This window comes from Podarcis muralis, chromosome 2, assembly GCF_964188315.1.
Source record: "Podarcis muralis chromosome 2, rPodMur119.hap1.1, whole genome shotgun sequence".
NCBI classification, from domain to species: domain Eukaryota; kingdom Metazoa; phylum Chordata; class Lepidosauria; order Squamata; family Lacertidae; genus Podarcis; species Podarcis muralis.
Genome location: NC_135656.1, coordinates 100,356,634 through 100,378,338, shown reverse-complemented (window position 1 = coordinate 100,378,338; position 21,705 = coordinate 100,356,634). Strand labels below are relative to the sequence as shown.

Below are 21,705 nucleotides of genomic sequence, written 5' to 3'. Positions count from 1 at the left end.
GCATTTTTATGACACCCAGAGCTTTATGTACACTCCTCTGGGTTCTGTTTTTCTTCCTTGGGGTGGAGGAATAATGTCAGGATTTCCACTCTGTTGCTCCTCAGAAATGTGCCCCATCGAGAAGAGAGGCAGAGGCCTCACAGGAACCTCTCGTTTAGATTTGCTGGAGGGGTAGAATAGCAGCCTCCTGCTTGCACCCCAGAGGAAGAATCCATTCGGGATTCAAGTGGCACACTTCCCAATGGTGTGTTCTAAATGAATACACTCAAGAATGTCCCCTCGGTGCTTCAAGAAAGGCAGCAGCCAAGCTGAAGTGTTCAAAACAGCGCTGCATTTCAAGAGATGTGTGATGTTCCGGGATGTTATATCTCGATATTGTGAGGAACGCTGTAGAAAACAACAACAGTGACTCTTTAATGAGGTTTTAGTTTCCATAAAGAGGAGCACATAATTAGGGGACTTTTAAGGCTCTAATTGGTGTGCTGCCGAAGAAGCATGTCATTGCCCAACACCTGTAAGTCACACTGTGCTAATCCTCATGCTGATCTCTGCCAGTCCAAAGAGTAGCACATCATTGCAGCCATAAAACCCTCAGACGACTTGGCTTTAGTTATCTCTTTGGCTTGCTTTCCACCCACTTCCTTATTCAGCCTAGTCCTCTGCATGGGAAGCAAATCCCCATTGGTGATCAATGAATGGCGCCCACTCCTAGATTAAGGAGACAACCCCATTTACTCAGGTGCAAGCCCTGCTGAATTCAGTAAGACCTGCTTCTCATGGTAGGCATGGTTAGGATTGCACTGCACATTTGCTGAGGATGTGTACAAACCTAGCACATATATGCTGGAAAGAAATCTAATTTAGCTTAACTGAGAGAAAAATACATACACAGAGACAGGGCTAAACCGCATACACGGTGTAGTAAACAAGTATTATCTGCATCCACTGCTCCCTCTATTGCTTTCCCCCATTGCTTATTTCAGACTGTAAACTCCTTGGAGGCAGGGGTTTATTTTTGCTTATGCCACTTGCACTCACGGCCTGTGCTGTCACCCCTCCATTGCGTTCACTGGGGCTTACTCCCAAGTAAGAGGGGAAGGGCCATAGCTTAGTGGTAGAGGGTCCGCCTTGCAAGCAAAAGGTCCCGGGTTCAATCCCAGGCCTCTCCAGGTAGGGCTAGGAGACTTGCGCGATAAAACCTAGACAGCCGCTGCCAGTCAGTGTAGGCATTACTGAGCTAGACGGGCCAGTGCTCTGACTCGGTATAAGCCGGCTTCTAAGGAGACGAAGGATCGGGCTACGAGTCCCCCATCGCGCGCGAGAGGGAGGGCGCAGCTCTTCCCTCGGCGGGAAGACGCCGACTGAGGCGAGCGCGCCGCTATTCGCAGGGACGCTGCGCGGGAAAAAACGCGCCGGAGTGGCAGCGCGTCCCCTCTCTTCAAAAAGTCCTCCTCCTGTTCTTATTTCTGCCTCCGCTTCGACATGCGGAGGAAGCGCGCCAGCACCGTCCAGAGGTTTGTGAGGGGAGAAGCGCTCAGCCCGTGAGAAGGCGAAGCGAGCGGCTGAAGCGTCCCCTCCTCTCTCAAGCAGCGGCCCGGCCACCTCGCACTCGCTTCTTCAGGCGACTAGAGCGCGGCAGAGCGGCGAGCCCGGGCAGCCCACCCCCTCCTCCTTCTCCTCTCCTTCCCTCCGCCCAGCGCGCTCGGCTCGGGCGTGGATGTTCGCTGGGAGCTCAGCTCTTCTGGGTTTTTCCCCCCCGCCCGCCTCGCTCGCTCCAACCCGGGCTCCTCGGCTGCCTTGCTCGGCGCGGGCAAGCCGCCTAGAGTCTCTCCAGGGCGCTCCTTGCACCTGGACGCCGCCTCCTCCGGGGAAGCTGAAGTTTGCGCGCCAAAAGCCGGGCAGGGATGGAACCCGTTAACCAGGTAAGGGCGCCTGAGGGAGGGAGGGAGGGAGGCAGGGGAAAGCGCGCGCGCCGGGAGGCTTCGCCGCGGGGGTTGGCATCCCTACCCTGCCCTGACTCTGCCCTCACTGGCTTTTCTCTCCCCCCCCCCCCACCAGCTCGCCTCCAAGGGAACCTTCCGGGCGCTGAAGGAGCCCCTGGCTTTCCTGAGGGTGCTGGAGTGGGTAAGTCGGACTGCCAGCTGGAAGAGGGCGAGCGAGCGAGCGGAAGGGGTGGTGTTTGGGCTTGTGTGGGGCTGGATATCTGTGAGTGAGGGGTGCCTGGGTCGGCTGGGGGGAAGCTGTGCCTGGCGTTGAAGGGAATGGCTAGACTCCCCTTGGTCTCAAGACAGTGGTTTCGATGACTTCTTGACCCTCTGCTGATTATGGGAAGGGTGTCCCTTTTTTGGGGGGGGGGGTCTTGTAAATCCAAACCCCTCTGGATCTCCACCAACTGCTTTTCCTTTCGAGGGTGGGAGCAGGAAAACCCAGCACCAGGTTTTTCTTCCCCTTCTGAGGTAGAGAGAGGAGTGCATTTTTTAGTTGATTTTTAAGAGGGTTCTGGCATTCAAGTCCACCTAGAAAGGTTGCTAAGTGCTTGTTTTCTATTTAGGGAATAATAGCCCTCTCTGTTTTGCATTCACTTCTTCTGGCGTGATGAAACAGGTGTGTTTCCTTCTCCTCCTCCCTTCCCCTCCCTCCCACCCCCTTCAAGGTTCTGGTGAAGCCTGGCTAGGATTGTAAGTCTCTTGAGGAGGAAGAAGAAGTAGGGTGAAGAATTGGATTTGGGGTTAAGTGCGGGGAGGTGGAGAAAGACACAGTCTTGCTGCCTTTCCTTCCCCAGGATAGGAAATTGGGGAGGGAGATAGGGCAGTGAGAGTTTCCCAAAGTGTAAACACAGGATGGAGTAGAGGCACATGTTCCTCCTAGCAACCTGCTGGGGAAAGGAAAGAGGATGAGGGAAAATAAGGGCAGGCAAAATGGTTCAAAAGCTTCTCTCTATCCCTGTTGTTCGTTATCTACTACCCCTTTCCAAGGAGCCTATTTGGCCTCCCCACAAAAACCCTTGAGAAGGCCTGGCTTCTCCTTCCCCACTTTTTGAACCAGCCCAGATGAATGGTACTTTAGATCCCAGCCCCCTCCACCTCCACCTCCCCAAACTCAAATTTGTTTGCTTTGTGCCTGGCTTCCTTTGGCTTCATCCACTCTGCTCATTTAAGTGCAAAACGAAAGAACTGACGATATTTCCCCCTCCTTTTATCAAACATTTCTCCCCCCACCACCCCCTCTAGTTGTTATGCATTTAGCAAACTAGTCTCTGGGCTTGAGCAGTAAATTGAGGCAGATAATTGGTTAGCGGAATAATGTCAGTGTTTGTTTCTCTGATCCTTATTCGGAGTGAAATCTGCAGGTCAAATGACATCCATTGCCAGTAGGTCTGAAGGAAGAGGAAGAACCCATCTGAACGGAAAGTTCAGAGCCTGTCGTGGAAGATTAATCACATCCCCTCTAATGTTGAATGGCTAGCAAATTATGTAATATATATATATATATGAGTGTGTGGGGTGTGTGTTTTGATTCACACATATTATGAACTTGTACATTCGTCTGACGTTTAGTACACACATCTGACGTTTGTGTTGACATACACAAGCCCTTTGAAGAAGCATTTTTTTGTGATTCTTTTCTTCTGTGTGAGTCCAATGTTAAGTATGCTTGCATATGCACGTATGCCCATATTTCCCCATAGGTTTTCCCTAGCCAAGTAGTTTGCTTTACACATGGTTGTGTGAAACTTAGAATAGTTTTATATCTAACTCTTTCCTACGGAAATGTGTAAACAATGAGGGGAGTGCTGCCAATCTATTATTATTCCCCACCCCATTGCTTCTTGTGCATAAATTCATTTTATGTTTGTGGAATGCATAAGAAAGCTTTTAATAAAAAGTTTTAGCTGCTAATTAAATGCTCTGTAGGAACAGTCTTCACTGCTAAATGAAGTGTGCCATAGAAACAGTTCATCAGTTGATGGGAATGCCTGTTGGGCATGAATTATATGCTTTGAGCCTACCTTTTCTACACGGAAATGTTGTTTGAAGGAAATGTATGTTGCTGGGCTAAATGCTGGCAGTTTGTATCTTTGCCTGTGAATACTGTATTTTAATAGTTATTACAGTATCTCTATTTCAAGGATGGGGCAGAAGCTGAAAGGATGAAGTCATGTGGCCTATCCAAAGTCTGAAGAACACCCAAAGCAGAGCAAAAAAAGAACAACAACTCAGGGAGCAGGGAATCTAGCTGGTGTTGAAGGCTTGCTTCAGAAAACCAGTTGTTGGTGTAGAAAACTGGCTAGGCCAGGAAATTCTGCATACTTTGGTTCCAAACAGTGTTGCAACTGGAGCCTAATGATGATGATGTGCTTGTTTCGTGCATCTTATCATCCAGCTAGACAATCACAGTGAAATACATTGAAGGACAAGTTAGGCATGGAAATGGAGCTTTTGCTTTCTGTCCATAATTTAATTGTGTTGCTATATCATGTGTCTGCCTGCCTGTCTGTCTCTGCAGCGCATGTGGTTGGATCTGTATTCATTTTATAGCAAACCATGATACATTAGGTCACCTATGTCTGCTGAAGATTTTTGGATTATGTGTATGGAATTTCACATTGTCTAGGCAGGGCAGAAAGAATCTAGTTGTGACTATCTATGATTGTCTTAGAGTCAGTTAGAAGAAGCTTGACGCTTTCTGTCATATGACCAGTATATCATTTTGTTTTATACGAAAGCCACAATATCTATGGGCCATTGTTTATATGCATACCATCCTCTGTGCTTCCTGAACTCTGCAATGAAACTTGAACTGGGGCCTTTTAAGGGAAGGGTGAGGCATTGTGGCAGGATGGAAGAGACTACTCAGACTTTGAAGAGAAGTCCTCAAGGTTCTTCTGTTGCCCCCCTTTTTTCAGCAAAGTCAAAGCAGAAATGTATGGAGCATTCAAAGGAAGATACAAAGAATGCTATCCAGAGACTGCTATCAGCTTAATACGAGGATTGCACCATGTACACTTCCTTCTGCCAAGTCAAACCTACAGATCTTTTGAGCTTTGAGCCAGAGGTGTAAAACACTTCAGGGACTGGACAGCATGACTCCATGAGGGTGCTTATGGGGTGGATTGCTGACCCACAAAGAGCTTGGCTTAAGGAATCGTAGAACTGTAGAGTTGGAAGAGACACCAATGCAAGAAGGCAGCAGTCAGGGCTTTATGGTGCTATGGATTTTGACTCTTTAGTCTTTTCAGCCACATTAGTTTTAGAGGAGCTTTCTACAATTAATAGCATCATTGGCATCAAGTATCCATCATTGGCATCAAGTATCCATCACAGAGTTGTTCAGACTTGTGTAGGCTGATTATGTAGCTTGACTCTCACCCAATAGTCTGTCCCCTTGGACAGATTTTGATCTTACGGAAAATTCTTCAAAATTATGACTTTTAGGTAGGAAAGTGAAACATTATAATTCATTTTTCTTCCAAACTGATATGTTGCTGATTTCCTAGAGCAGTTTATGATAAAGCTACTAAAGCACAGTGATTTCTGTTTTCTTAAATGCCCTTTTTATTGACTAATTTTCTAGTGATAACCAGGCAATGACAAAACTCAGCTTGATTCAGCCTCAAACCTAGTTCCAAAGATGTAACCACATTATTCTCCTGGCAAAAGGGGGGGGGGATCCAAAGAGTTTTGTGGCATCTTCTTGTTTTGTTTTTCCCCAGCATCTCACATCCATATTTGGATATATGCCTCTTCAAGTTCTCTCCATTGCTTTCTGCTGTTTGCTTCTTGCATCCACATAAGGCTTGCTGTTAGTTTCAGATCATCCTCCTGTTGCATAAGTGGTTCCCCCGTGGTCTTTTGAAATTGTAGGCTTTCCATGCTAACCCTGCTTTATTCCATTGGCCTAAATTGCCTCTTGTCACATGTCCTGCATTATGTCCAACTTCAACTTCATGGCCTTCACCACTCCACCCATAACTTCTGGTCTCTGTCATATCCAGTTACTAGCTTTTCTGTCTTTTACATTCCTGACATTGAATGTTCCATGGTACATTGTGTTATTCTTAAGCTGTTCATGTCTCTCTGTGTCATGGTCCAAATCTTCTCTCCAAAACACATCACAATTAATAAATTATTTTAGTCTTGGCTGTGGGTTAAACCACAGAGCCTAGGGCTTGCCGATCAGAAGGTCGGCGGTTCGAATCCCCGCGACGGGGTGAGCTCCCGTTGTTCGGTCCCTGCTCCTGCCAACCTAGCAGTTCAAAAGCACGTCAAAGTGCAAGTAGTTAAATAGGTACCGCTCCGGCAGGAAGGTAAACGGTGTTTCCGTGCACTGCTCTGGTTTGCCAGAAGCGGCTTAGTCATGCTGGCCACATGACCTGGAAGCTGTACGCCGGCTCCCTCGGCCAATAAAGCGAGATGAGCGCCGCAACCCCAGAGTCAGTCACAACTAGACCTAATGGTCAGGGGTCCCTTTACCTTTAGGTTCATCTTCAATCCTACCTTTTTTGATACTTCATTTAGTTCTTCCAACATTTTTTTTATAGTTCTTGTTGACCTTTGGCTATTGCAACTATATCTTCTGCACATCATAGACGATTTAGATATCTTCCATTGATGTTGATTCCATTCTGGTTTCTTAAAGGCTAACAAATATCTTACGCCTTTTGTGGATCAAAGTTTACCCCATAAAATGCAGGAAGTGCTGTGAGTTGCAGGTATACATACTGTATACCTGAATATATACCAACCAACTCAGGATAGCACTTCATGCATCTGATAAACTGGACTGTAATCCGTGAAAGCTTATGCTGTAATAAATTTGCAAATAAATAAATAAATAAATAAATTTGTGCATCTTTAAAGTTCTATAGGACTCTTTGTCACTTTTGCAGCAAACCTAAGCACACTGGCCAGTGTGTGTATTCATCTGAACATAGTGGAACTAAAAAAAAGGAAACACTTAGGGTCACACAATCATCCTTGCCACATAATAGGTTTAAAATCTCACATCTCCTTTTCTTGCACTTAATGCTTCATATGAATTGTCATTTAAAACCTAAAATAGGAAACAGCAACCTTCTGCTCATTTTGTTTTTGTTGTGGCAAATTCTACGCCAGTTTGCATCCATTGACACATATGCTCAGAACAGTCCAATTATGCCCCCTTAATCACCAGATTTACAGCTGTTTCCTGTGTTTAATGGCATGCAATATGACCAGTTTCTCTCCCTCTTAAAATAAATAAAGTGCTGATTGCAATGGAATCAATCTGTTTTTAACTACTCTTACTAATAGTGGTGTGTTCTTGGCTGATGCTACCATGCAAAGATTTGAAGTGTTCACTGTTTTTCATGCAAGGAGACTTGATACTGGAGTGTCTAATAAAGTTCTCAGTTTTGACATCTTTTCAATAGTATGTTGAACTACAGTACTATGTTTCCTGTAGTGTCTCAAGAAGGCCTGCATCTCAGAACAATTCCGTTACTACAAGGGGTAGCCCACATGGTGCTCTCCTGATGTTTGTTGGACTCCAACTCCCATCATCCCTGACCATTAGCTATACTGGCTGAGGCTGATGGGAGTTGGAGTCCATCAAATATCTGGAAGTAGCTGGGATGGCTACCCTTGAGTTACTGTGCTGCAGACAGTGTATCTCGCTGCCAGCAGCAAGGTGTAAATCCTGAAGTGATCTCACATATTCATAATGTTTGAATATTCATCCTTTGGTGACCAGAGTGGTGTCATGATGGTTTGAGTTTGACTGTTTCAGTAAATTGTGTTAAGCTTTTCATAGCGTTGTGTTTTAACTGTTGTAACCCTCCCTGGCACTTTCATATGAACGACAGGTAATAAAACAACAGCAGCAACAAGTAAGAGGAGCATTATTCACAGACTGTGTTCTTGTGGTTCAGGAAGTTCTATCTCTTTCCTCCCTTTACATCCAAGGCTGTACCCAGCTGTCCCACGCAGCCTATTCGGAGACCACTCAACCTGGATTGTCATGGGAATAACAATTGGTAACATTTACATGGAAAGGGAGGGCGACTCTTGATAGATTACTTAATTAATGGATGGTCAGTGCAATCACTTCGAAGTGTCCTCTTCTCTCAGATGGCATTCATAAGGTTTTGTGCTTTACCAGGTTACAATACTGGGGCTAATCTTGCAAGTAGGAAGGCAACTAGGACCACAGTGGAAGAAGACTCACAGCAAACTCAACTGAGCACATCTTAAAGGCCATTTTCCTGTTAATTCTATGATGGTGGCCAAGAAGTTACTGTTTTCTATCACCATCGCATCTGTTCAGTGTTGTGCAGTGGAATTCCCCCATGTGATGAGGGACTTAATTGAAATCAGTCTGGCCAGAGAGAGAGTCTCGTGAGTTCCAGCACCTCTTTGTTGCATTACGGGAGCTCTGTCGAGTGGTGGGAATCACTGAATTCTTCTGAGTTAAACAGCTATCACCTGATCCAACACATTTTGGGTTTCGGGGGAGCAAGGGGAGTGTGTGGGTGGTGGTGGCACAGCTCCAGAGATTCTTGAATGGAATTGATTACTTAGATTCTTTCTCATCTGGCCTTTGGACTGGTTTGGGGACTGAAACTGCCTTTGTTGACCCACTGGATGACTTGAAAGGGAGATTGTTGGTGCGTGTGACCATCTTGATTCTTCTTTTCAACTTCTCAGCGGCATTTGACAACAGTGAACAAGGTTCTTCTGGGTAACCTTATGGGGATGGGTATTAGGATTGTGGTATGGAACTGCCACCATTTAGTCCTGACCACAAGGACACCTAGTGGCCTACAGGATTCTGTGTGGTTCCATCTTGTCTCCTATACTGTTTTACATCTATAGCGTATCACTGGAAGAAGGCAGCAGAAGATTTAGGGGGTGGCTTCATCAATATGCTGATGATATCCAGCTCTATCTTTTTTTTACACATATGATCCTAGGGAGAAAATGGAAACCCTGGACTATTGCTGGGGTATAACAAGCTAAAACTCAATTCAGAAAAGACAGAAGTACTTGTGGTGGATGGGCCACCCAATTCAGGTTTAGGAGTGCAGCCTGCCTTGAATGTAGTTGCATTCCTTCTAAAAGTCCAAGCCTATAGTTTGGAGGTGCTCCTTGACATGGTGTTGCTGCTGAATGTGCAGGTTTAGAGGAGCATCTTTTCATGACTTCAACTGGTACATCACCTACAGTCTTACCTGATGAAAGGACCTTGCCATACTCACTCATGCCCTAGGTACCTCTAGGTTAGACTACTGTAATGCGTTCTAGATAGGGCTTCCCTTGTAAAAGGTTTAAAAGCACCTGCCATTAGTGTAAAATGCTGTTGCCAGGGTCTTGACTGGAATGAGGTGAGCATAACATATTATTCCATTTTCTTTGATCCACTCTGTGCGCCAGCTTGTTCCCAGACTCAATTCAAGATCCTAGCTTTTCCCTTTAAGTGCCTAAATGTCAAGGTGGTGTCACCTCTTCGCAGTAACACTCCAGTACACTCAGCATGATATTTACAGTCTTTATTACATATATACAAAAGAACAGCTACAGTTCAAAATCATGTGTCCGAACCTGTCGAGTCAGATTCGGGGAGTGGCTTCTTTCGATTCGGCACCAACAAAGTAGGCGTGGAAATCTCACAAGACGTCTATGATCTTTACGTTTCATTTCTCTCCTTGCCTGTGCTGATGTGAATGCTCCCCCCCTTTCTGAGCCTGAACTTCCTTCTCCCGGCTCTGGTGGGTTATAGGGCTCTTCACCATCTCTGACCCCCTGCTCCGCTTACCTACTCTCCGCCCCCTGTTCTGCTTCATGCCTCATTTCCCTGTCTTCCTCTTCTAACAGTTCCTGCTCAGAACCCTCCCCTGCTACTGACGAAGCAGCACGTTCTGGCTCTTCCCTGACACTAAATGACTTGGGAACCATAAGGACTGACTTCTTCCATTTGCTCAATTTATCATTTGAGGCCCTGACTTGTTCTCCTTGGCAACAAGGAACAGGGTTTTGGTGTGTTCTTTGGGTGGCAACACCTATCCTATGGAACACCTTTCTGGGTGAGATGAGACTCTTAATCTCAGGGTTGTGAGTTTGAGGCCCACATTGGGCAAAAGATTCCTGTGTTACAGGGCATTGGACTAGATGATCCTTGTGGTCCCTTCCAGCTTTACGGTTCTGTGATTCTAGATTCACCAAAACCTGATACTGTACTTTATGATTTTCAGCATTTGGTTAAAATGTAGCTGTTTAGAATGGACTTCAACTGAAGGACATTTCTCTCCTCATTATATTAGGGTTGTTTCTTTTTCTGTGCATTCAGTTGCGGTTTTTGAGGCTGCTTGGGAAGAGATATGAGTTGTTTTGTGAATCTGGTTTCTATTGTTTGTATATTGCACTGTTTATGTAAGCCCCTTCAAGGGGTTCTTTAAAAAAAAAGTTTTAAAGATTGAAAAAATAAATAAATACGAAATATATGCATGAGAAGACAAATGTTTTGAATGGGTCCTGGCTGTGTAAACAGAGTACACCATATGACATAGCAGTGATTATTTCCCCATCACATGAATCTCTGGTGGACAGTGGGACCAAAATTTAAAAAAAGAAATGTGACTCAGCCGGGTGTTGTTCAAGTCTGTGCTTGTCGTGTGTCTTTTTATCATGGTGCATGAACATGCCCCAAAGCTGCTATAAGCCAAAGACACACAGAATTCACTTGTGTGCAAAGTAAGTGTAGCAGACAAGCAAGCTACACAGGTGTGGCAAAAGTTGGTAGCAGGACAATGAGACACACACCCCATTTCTGAAGCAAAGTGTGAGACCCCCACCTCATTATCTCATAGATTCTTCATGCTGATTTACACAATTGCCCTGACTAATAATAAGGACACTGGCACCAGGATTAGGAAGAGACGTATGATTTGGGGTAAACATGTGTTTTTTCAGTAGCTATTGGTATTATTCCTTTAGTTTGAGCTGGGGTTTTTTGCTTGTAAAAGGGATTGTGAATTTCATTTGGTAAAGTGGAGTTTTGTTGCTTTTTAAAAAACTTTTATTTACAGTACAATCCCGCGAATTTTTACTTGGAAATAAGTGTGCATCAGCTGGCAGCCCTAGAAATGCGTTGTTTTCTTTAGAAGTTACTCTTTCTTCCTAAGCCTTGAAATATCAGTTTTACTAATTTTTAAATAGTTTATTTCCCCGCTCGAACAAAACCTGACTGGCATGCAGCTTCTGTTTTGAATTGCTGTCTTGGTAGAAAACATTAAACAAACACAAAACAGGCAGAGGGCAGTTAGTGGATCAATCCTTGGTTTCCTTTCATCTGGAGAAAACATCTTTCCTTTTCAGTGTTGCTTTCGTTCTGTTCTTTCTGTTCCTCTCGCCCTCCTTAACAGGCATTTCAATTTATCTTGAGACAGAAATTGCAAAACTCTTTAATGTACAGATAATGCTAGTGCACTGTATTTATCTCCCAATCTGTAGCTGGAACTTATTTTCGAGCCTTACCATGGCAGTCTTCAGATAAGCTGATAAGCCTCAATTTTCAACATACATCAGCAAAAGTAATGGGAGAATGAGGGCAAAACAGTATTCTAGGAACACAAATGCTCTGTTTGGGGTCAATGTAAGTTGGAAAGAGCAAACATTCCAGACAACGAAAACAAAATTGGAGAAGATTCAGGGCTATATTTTTGTTGTATTCTGCAATTAAATGTATCACATCTAGGGCTGAGTATGTATTGAATGGGATAAAAGCATGTCCAGAAACTTTAGCTGGTCCAGAGTGGCACTCTGAGAGTGACTCAACATTTGGGTGGGGCAGACAGAGGTCTAGGCCTGTTTTGTTTTCATTGAGTACATATTTGTTTTCAGACCAATTCAGGGGGCTAGCTTAATCTTAAATTATTTACTGTGTTAGATGTCGAAAGGACCATCTCATCACATGTATTTAGTCTTGTAGATGCAGGACAACATCAGAGGTCCTTGTGCCTCTTCGCCACCAGTGAGTTTAGCCGGTTGGCACTTAGAGGCAAGAACCTCTTAGCTGTATCCCCTCATCAACATCTGTTTCATCAATGTTTCCCCCCCCACTGTATTGCCAATACATGGCTATTTCCAGAGGGGCTTTGGGGACTGCTTCTATTGTTTTTTAACTTGAGTACCGTTTTCCACTTTGGTTTGTGTGTGTGTATTTGTATGTATATATATGTATATAAATATGTATGTGTGTGTGTGTGTGTGTGTGTGTGTGTGTGTGTGTATATATATATATATATATATGTATGTATGTATGTAAGTAAAGGCAGGATATAACGATTTTAATAAATTGATTAAATGCAGCACTTACTGTTTTTACAAAGATGTTTGTAGTGCCAAAATATGGTTTTCCTTTTGATGATTCCCCCCAGCACTTCTTTGTAGAATATTAGTATATTTGTTAAATCAGCCTTACTTTGATATTTGATATTACTTTGATATTTTGTAGCCAAACATGACTGTGTTAATCTACATTCTTCTACATTCTTTTTTTGTGAAGCAGCGTCAGGAATGGGACTGTGACACCCTGTTTACTATGTGATCCCTGATGGGATGGATTACCCTACCCTATTTGGGAATTGAGTTTGAGTAGTTCATGTATATTCTTAGCAGTTTTGTAAGCCAATGAGAGCCATTTTTTTAGAAGGTATAAATGATATACCAGCAGCAGCTATAGTGTTTGCTATCGTATATTTAATGCACCTTTTCAATAAAATGGAACAATCTTATTTCCTGCCCACCCGATGCTGACTTGGAGTGGCTAAGCCTCAATGTCTTCTGCTTTTGTTCAGTTTGTATGTGTTTATGTTTGAGTAAGCCAAAGAGTGCATACGTTGCTCTGCACTGCTGTAAAATACTTACATGTGTTGTCATAAAATGAAGCTGCTTACAAATCTATCTTTCCTTGAGTGCTTATTTGACAGCAGTACCTGTTTGAAAACCTTAATAAGCAAAGAGAGGATATGATGCTTTTACCTAACATTCTAGTCATATATCTCGCCCTGCTCCCCCCCCCCCCGCCCTCCAGCAATTCTGTTTTCAATAGGTCCTATAAGGCACATAGGCTTTATGCTGCATCCAGGCTATAACAAAACCCACTCTTCTGTCTGTTGCCCCAATGTACTTTCACACATCTCTGCAGTTATAGTAGCATGCAAAGTAAGAAAGTTCCAGCGTAACCGAACTTTTTGATCTGCTGGTGTGGGGTTCTGTCATCAGCTTAATTTGTTTTTGCTTTGTTTAGGCATGCTTTTCAATAAGAAGATACAAAGCTGAAAATGAATGAACTGCAGCTAAAATCTTACGTTCATTTTTCACATGGTCTAGTCCTCATCTGAAGACTGCAAAAACAAAGCCATGCTTCCCCTGCCCGCCCTCTAATATTCTTAAGAGGGTCTCTTCTCCAGTCTTCAGTGGATGGAAGCGGAGAAGCAGGAAATGGTCCTCCTTTCCTTCCACTCTGTAGTTTTAATCTGAAATCTTAGGCAAAACTGCTCCCGCTAATGAAATTCCTTGTCGCAAAATGCACCTCGAACAATGGGAGTTTTGAATGCTGCAGGATATAATATTTTAATATTTAAAAATTTATCAAACGGAACTATAACTGGGAAATGGTTCTGACCAGCAGATTACTGGACTGTGCCTCAATTTCCCTAATTTCTGCAATTATGTAGGTAAATGCCCACATTTGCTCAACAGGTGACCTTGCTTCCTCTTCTGTATACTCTGCCTCTTTCCATTATTAGAGGGCTGCATTGTGGAACCTACAATTTATTTTGAAGGCTTACAGCTGTGTCTCTTGGTGAGAGCGGTAAACAAACATTTGCTGCCCTTACCTGAGTCTCTAACCCGTTGCATTTATATAGTGTACTGTAACAAAAGTGAAGGGAGAACGGGTTCTGCTGCCGATGAGTCATCAGGTGCTGCTGCTCTGAATCTTTTTACCATTGTGTTGTTTCACCAAGAGACATTGCCATCGTTTAAAGCCTGAGAATGTATGCTTGCTTTTTCACATTTCAGTACTTCTTCACATTGCATGTAATTAACTTAGGGAATTCGCTATCACAAGGTGGTTAGATGGACACAAACTTGGGTGTCTTTAAAAGAGTTTTTTTTTTAATTAAAAAATGCAGATAAAACCAGTAAACACTTTTCCTGGTCAAAGTCCATAGAGTTGATCCCATAGAAGAAGAAGACAGAGAGGCACATGAGACTCTTATCTGAACAAATTACTGTTGAAAATATATACAGTATAAGGTTTTCAGTGACCCAAATCTTCTTCCTCAGGCAGAATGTTTGAGGGAAGAAATGAGAAAATATTTAGATATTTCTGTTCAGAGACTCCCCGCTGTGCCTGGCTTATCCTATTGTCTGCAACCCTTTCAATATTAAGAAGAAGTTGATGCAGATCATGCTTAACTATATTAAATGTAGGACATATGCTGAAGCTTCAGGATATACAAAGGCTTCCTAGACCAAAGAAGTAAATAAAAATCTCCTTTGAGGTTTCCTTTTGGATCTGTTTGGCATTACTGGGTGCAGAGTTATATCACACTAAGAGAATGCTGTAGTGGGAAAAGTTGGAGGGCACCCACGAATTTTAAAAAATGACGCGAGTCCTGTGTCACCCTGAAGACTAACAACATTAGAATGTGACCTTGCATGGGCTTTAGCCTGCCAAAGTTATGCCACAATACATTTGTTAAACTTAAAATGCCAGAAGATTCTTTGTTACATTTTTTTTTGTAGCAATGGATGGAGCACAGCTATTCCTTTAGAATTTGCAGATTCAAAGTTCATCAAGGGAATGTACATAAAGCTATTCCCTGATCATGACATTGCTAGCAGTTGTCTACACATCCAGCTCAAAAGCAACTGAGAGGAAAGGCAAAGTGTCTGCATATTTCTGTCATCTTGAACCTTTTTGGTACTTCTCTCCTGTTATCACTTTTATACTTGTTTTGACTCAAATGTGTCTCATGGACCCAACCTGGCTGAAGCACCTAAAGCTGCAAATATATTCAAACGTGCCTGGGAGTAAGTCCTGTTGAACAAAATGGGACTTGATTTTGAGTAAACAGGCATAGGGCTACACTGTACAGTGGTACCTCAGGTTAAGTATTTAATTCGTTCCAGAGGTCTGTTCTTAACCTGAAACTGTTCTTAACCTGAAGCACCACTTTAGCTAATGGGGACTCCTGCTGCTGCTGTGCCGCTGGAGCCCGATTTCTGTTCTTATCCTGAAGCAAAGTTCTTAACCTGAAGCACTATTTCTGGGTTTGCGGAGTGTGTAACCTGAAGAGTATGTAACTTGAAGCGTATGTAACCTGAGGTACCACTGTATATATTTTATTATTTTTATTAAATTTGTATACTGCCCTTCATCTGCAGATCCCAGGGCAGTTCACAACAAAAAATTGCAATACAGTGGTACCTCGGGTTAAGAACTTAATTCGTTCCAGAGGTCCGTTCTTAACCTGAAACTGTTCTTAACCTGAAGCACCACTTTAGCTAATGGGGCCTCCCCCTGCTGCTGCGCCGCTGTCGTATGAATTCTGTTCTCATCCTGAAGCAAAGTTCTTAACCTGAGGTACTATTTCTGGGTTAGCGGAGTCTGTAACCTAACCTGAAGCGTCTATAACCCAAGGTACCACTGTATAAAAACCACAAAATAAATAGTAAAAACAAGAATAACAACCAACCAATAATTCCTCCTCCCGCAACACATTTAAAAGGGCATTGAATGTCAACCAGCCCAAGGCCTGGTTTAAGAGGAAGGTTTTTTGCCTGGCTCCTAAAGGCATGTAATGAAGGCGCCAGACAAGCCTCCCTAGGGAGAGCATTCCACGACCGGGAAGCCACTGCAAAGAAGGCCCATTCTCATGTTGCCACCCTCTAGACCTCTTGTGGAGTGGACACATGAAGAAGGGCCTCAGAGGATGATCTCAGGGTCTGGGTAGGTCCTTGAGGTATTGCAGTCCTTAGACTTTTAAGGCGTGACAGGTCAAAACCAGCAAATTGGCCACCCTGTCAAGTATGATCTAGCTGACATTCCTGCATTGTAGGGGGTTAGACTAGATGACCCTCAGAGTCACTTCCAACTCAGCAGTTCTCAGATTCTATGAAATTGCCAGTTTGAAAATCTCATGAGAGAGTTGTTGAAGGGGAATGTTGTCTGTGGATCTCATGAAGAGTTGTGATATAAGGGGTTCACAAATGCATGTAAAGTTTGCTCTTCTTGTTCTTCCCAGATTCCAGTGTCAGTGATAGGGGGGACAACAATATATGCTGCAAACAAGGCCAAACCTTGGTTTGCCCATTGTCAATATCTTGAAGTAGGGCATGCCACTGTGTCAGTTTATATGTCTCAATTGATAGGCCAAGATATTTTATATCTATCTATCTATATCTATCCCTGCCACTTCTCAAGTTGATCTGGGGACTCACTGTGATTATTTGAGGAAGGACAAAAATCAGAAATATATTTAAGATATCGAAATAATAAGGTGAACTCCACAGCTTTTATGGATGAGCACCATGGAGTTCCACGGTTTGTTTTTTCCAGCCCCATGACTTAACTGAGCACATCCTCTAAGTACATTAGAACCTCCAAAACCCTTCCCTTCTTTTGGTCTATGGGAAATCTTGCTACAGGTCTGTGTTAAGAGCCCTGCCAATGAGCTCTGATTTATTAGTTGTTATGATTTGAATCCAGTAACCAAGGTTTCAGCAGACAAAGCATAAGAAACAGAAATTTCCATTTGGATATGAGAAGTCTGGCCTAAAGATCTACCATTCTAGGGATTCTAAAATACAAACTATGTTCTTCAGAGTTGTTGCAAGGGCAGAAATGATGATGATGATGAGGAGGAGGATGATATTACTTATACCCCACCCATCTGGCTAGGTTTCTCCTAATTAGAACAATGTATTAATATCAAGAATAGCATGCAATGTATTTTCTAATGTTTTTTGTGCTGCTAATTCCCTGCCTTTCAAAAGATTTTATACAAGATGAAGGATTTTGTCATCTTCAGCCTGCATCTTTTCAGGTTTTCTCTTTTAGTCCAGGTACAAATGGTCACAAAGTGTTTTGCAACAAAATGTCCATTTTGGTGTAGTAGAGAGGACCCCTCTCCCTTTCTCTAGACATGCTGAATTAGGCATGCAGTACCAACTGTGGAATTGTGTTGCAACATCTGTGAAAAATCTGTGATGCCCATGTTTAATTTTTTTAAAAAATGTATTCAACTTTCCCCCTCAATAAAAATAAGTATTACCTGAAGTTCTGCACATAGCAAATGGCCAGCTCTGCAGACTAGTGGAACTGTTGGCCTGTCAGTCTGATGTTTATTGCAGAAGAAATACCTGATGTAGCAGGCAATCCTGTAGAACACTGAGTTTGAAGTACATGATTGTAGACTTAAAGTACAGAGAAGGTGGGAGGGGAGGGGAAGTGGAAGAAATGTCCTTCTAAATTTCCAAAAGAAATTTATTCGAGATCCTGTTTACCTAAGAGAAGGGTTTAAAGCAGTTCTTCACTGTGCATCTACATTTCAAAAGAATCTTCTTTCGGTGTTTTCTGTCCTTCCAAAATCCGCTTCTTTACTTGCTAAGTATTAACTGCAGCACTAATATGCATTTCTGCAGATGAAGCGAATCCATAATCTTCTTCTTTTTTTTAAGTTGAAATTTTTACACTTTTCTAAATTCAGTACAAACTATGCGGTACAGTGCAAACTTTTAAGAGTACAGCAGCAACAAAACAAGGAGGGGTTGTTAAAGGAAAGGAAAGGGGGCATAGGAAAACGAAATGAAAACCTAGTACTGTAATGCACGTCCAAGCGTCAAACATACAGCAGATGCATAACAAAATGGAGAGCACAATATTCAAGAAATTAATGTTAGGAAGTTGCATGAGTTAATGTGTTGTGATTTTCCAGCAAAAGCATCCAGTGTGCAAACCAGGGCCAGTGAGGAGTGTGGTCTGGGGGAGGGTTCAATGAGTCCTAAAATTCTTCACCCCTTCCTTTGCTGATATTAACAGATGTGGAAATGAATTGTATGGGGGTAGGGGGAATCGCAGCAGCAGGCTTCTCCCCTGATCTAGGTTCATTAGCTTACTCCACTTGAAAATAGGGATATTCTGTTGGGTGCCGTATGTGCAAATGATTCTCCATATATGTGGCCCTCCAAATGCTGTTGGATTCCAACTCCCTTTAGCCCAAGGCAGTATGTCCAATGGGATTTGGAGTCCGATAACATCTGCAGGGGCCACAGCCCTTCTAGTGAAGATGCAAGTGGCAGAGGATGTGTGGGAAGGGGCCTTACCATAGGGCCTGCAGCGTGCCTGAGCCACGTGTCTCTCCTGGGAGGGACGTGTTGGCTTGGGTGCCTGCAGGCTCTGTGCTCCCTGAAACAGCAGCGTGGGACTTGAGTCTGACCTCCGCCTCTCCCTCAGCCGCCCTACAGCTGAGGGGGAGGCGGCAGAAAGGCTCCATGCAGCACACCCCACCCCCATGGGCAGCTCGCCCCACCCTGGCTGCAGGATGGGCGCACCGCTCGTGGCAGCTGAGCAGCTAGCTACGCCACTGTCTAGAATGATTTCCCATCTGCATAAACCTGCACACACACACACACATACACACACACACACACACACACACACATATATTCATGTAGACTGAATATGCTGGTGGTATACACTATGGAAGGGTGAGCTTATCTCCTTCCCCCAACCAACCCCACTGCAATTGAACCCCAGCTGGGGCCTAGTGCAAAATAGAGATTTTGATTGGAAGCCCATACTTAGAATTAAGGAATAATGCACCTTTGATAGCATCTCAGTCCAGGAATCTCTGCCCCACCACCCAGTACTAGAACTGAAACAATCCTTCCACACAAAAAACTGTTTCTGGTTCCCACCCAACTCCACTTTCTTCATTGCACAACCTAACTGGGGATGGGGAGAGTTCTTGCTATTGTTAAATAATCAGGAGACAGAAATCCTTGGTGATCTACTGCAAACCACCCAGAGATCTAGTGTGTAGATCCCCGTCCACACACTATGAATGATATTTTTCTTAAGTGAATTGATAGCTCGTTGTTAAGAGAGACCTGCATCTGCAAATGAAGCACAAACCTTTCCCGCTCCCCCAGCTGTCACCATTTCTCCCCAACTCACTGCAGCCCCTTCCCAGGATACCCTTCTCTTATCCTGACTCAGTTGAAATATTACAGGCTGGGAAAAGGACATCAAAACTCACTGCAACAACAAGGGCAGTAGGCAGGGAAAGGTGTTTCATTATTAGTTTACATGGAGCTGAAGGTGTCATTCATGGTTCTCGCTGTCGTCACAACTACTTGAAGGAGGAACAAAGGTTCTTTAAAGCTCTTCAGGGGAAATTTCAATCATTGCAGTTGTTATTGTCATTATCTTCACTCCCTCTGCTAACACATTTATATCACACTTTTGCTCCAAGGAGCTCAAGGTTCTGTATGCATTTCTCGCCCTCACTATTCTATCCCCACGGTAACCTTAGGCTGAGAGACAGTACCTGGCCAGCAGTCATTCAGTGGGCTTCATGGCTGGGGGGGGGGGGATTGCACCCTGATCTCCCAGGCCCCTCTAACTACTATACCACCCTGGTCCTGCCACCACCAGCCACTTTGTGTTTTGCCCTCACCCCTGCTTTAGACATGACTGGAAGGGGTGAAAGCTTGCTGTAGTCAGGTGCAGTTAGATTCTGAATTTCTTGGCCTCTTTCAAAGTACAGTACTCTTTATCCAGTTGCTCCTTTCTGGAATATTTTTTAAAAGAAAAATAGTTCTCACTTGGCCCTTTTTTTACCTGATAAGAGTCTCATTACATCAAGAGTTTACAGAGCCCTTTTGAGAATCACTGCTCCTGTGGGAGATACATTAGTCCTACTTTCTTCCTTATGCTTTCACTCTAGGTATTAAGGCATTCTTTCACACACACACACCCCTTAACAGCTTAGTAAGATTTGCCTGTTCAGTTTATTTTAAAGTTTAAAATTGATCTGCAGTAACCCATTTCAGTAGCTTTCCCCAGAGGTTCCTTGCCATATTGCTTTCTGAATCTCTGTGGGAGAGTTGGTGGAGTTGTTAGATCATTCAAGCTTTTAAACTCAACTTAAATTTCCTTTCCTGGGGAATTCTAGTGCCTCTTGTACCCTACAAAGAGAGAGCACACCTTCTCAAGCTAAAGGATCTGGCTATGTTTAGGCTGGGAAAGAGAAGACTGAGAGAGGATATGATAGTCACCTTCAAATATCTCAAGGGTTGTCACATGGAAGATGGAACAAACTTGTTTTCTCTTCTCCAGAGGGTAGGACTTGAATCAATGGCTTCAAGTTACAAGATAGGAGATTCCAACTAAAGGGGGATTAGACAAGTTCAGTGGCTAGTAGCTATCAAGGGCTATTAGCTGCAATAGTTAGCTTCCACCTCCACTGTTGAAGGCAGCTTGCTCATGAATACCAGTCTCTGAGAATCACAAAGTAGGGAGAATATTGTTGAACGTGTGTTGTCCTGCTTGCAGGCTTTCCATCAGCATCTCACCATCCACTGGGAAACAAGACTAGATGAGTCTTTAGTCTGATCCAGCAGGGCTCCTCATGTCCTTACATAACCCAATTATTTCAAAGCCTCATTCTATTCTGTGTTTTACTTTAAGTATTCAGTATAACCACCAAGCCATGCCTTCTTCACCATTGGTCCACACTTCCTTCATGTACAGTTAAGGCACTGATTTTTCTATCATGGCTGGAGTTGGTATGTTCAGTGCAGGAGAGGCTGAACTAGTGCAGATTGGAATTGAGCTGAAAGAGCAGATAGCCTCTTGCACACTGTGCATTTTTGAGGGGGTAGCTACTAAGAACTGTCCTGGGCAAAATACTGGTGCTGTCAGGTGTATTGTTGCCTATGGGAGCCATCTCATTGACTCCTTTGCTAAGGTCTCCTTACACACAATTCCGACAATCTTCACTACTTCTTCACTCTCACAGATTTCAACAGGAGAGGGTCAAGCTGAAGTTTAACCCTCCAACATAAAAGTTGCACCTTGAAAAACCTTAAACATGTCCCTTAAAAAGGTAAAGGACCCCTGACAGTTAAGTCCAATCGTGAACGACTCTGGGGTTGCGGTGCTCATCTCGCTTTACTGGCTGAGGGAGCCGATGTTTGTCCACAGACAGTTTTTCTGGGTCATGTGGCCAGCATGACTAAGCCGCTTCTGGCGAAACCAGAGCAGCACACGGAAATGTCGTTTACCTTCCCACCGGAGCAGTACCTATTTATCTACTTGCACTTTGTGCTTTCGAACTGCTAGTTTGGCAGGAAACATGGCCCTTAGTATTCCTAAATCGAACAACAGAAACAAATAAGGCTGAAAGTCTATTCAGAACTGCAGAAAGCCCAACTCCTCACAATGGGAGGACACTTGTGAAGCGTGTACCGAGGCACAAGGTACAAAATAAGCTTTGTATCCCATTATCTCTTCCCTAAGCCATCATCTGCACTGACTGCCTGTTTTCATCCAAGGACGTGTGTGTGTGTGTGTGTGTGTGTGTGTGTGTGTGTGTGTGTGTGTTTTCCACTTCAGTTGCCAAAAAAAGAAATAGTTAAAATAAGTTAAATCACC

General features: G+C 43.7%; 1 protein-coding gene across 1 annotated transcript in view; it reads left to right on the top strand.

The window, feature by feature from the left end:
• Window positions 1-1,363: 1,363 nt before the first annotated feature.
• The window catches only part of SYNPR (synaptoporin), a 147,978-nt gene continuing 127,636 nt past the window's right edge, over window positions 1,364-21,705 (top strand). The window contains exons 1-2 of the mRNA XM_028719505.2: window positions 1,364-1,922; window positions 2,059-2,124. Coding sequence (XP_028575338.1) covers window positions 1,905-1,922; window positions 2,059-2,124 — 84 coding nt within the window. The 5' untranslated portion in view covers window positions 1,364-1,904. The remainder of the gene's footprint in view (window positions 1,923-2,058; window positions 2,125-21,705) is intronic.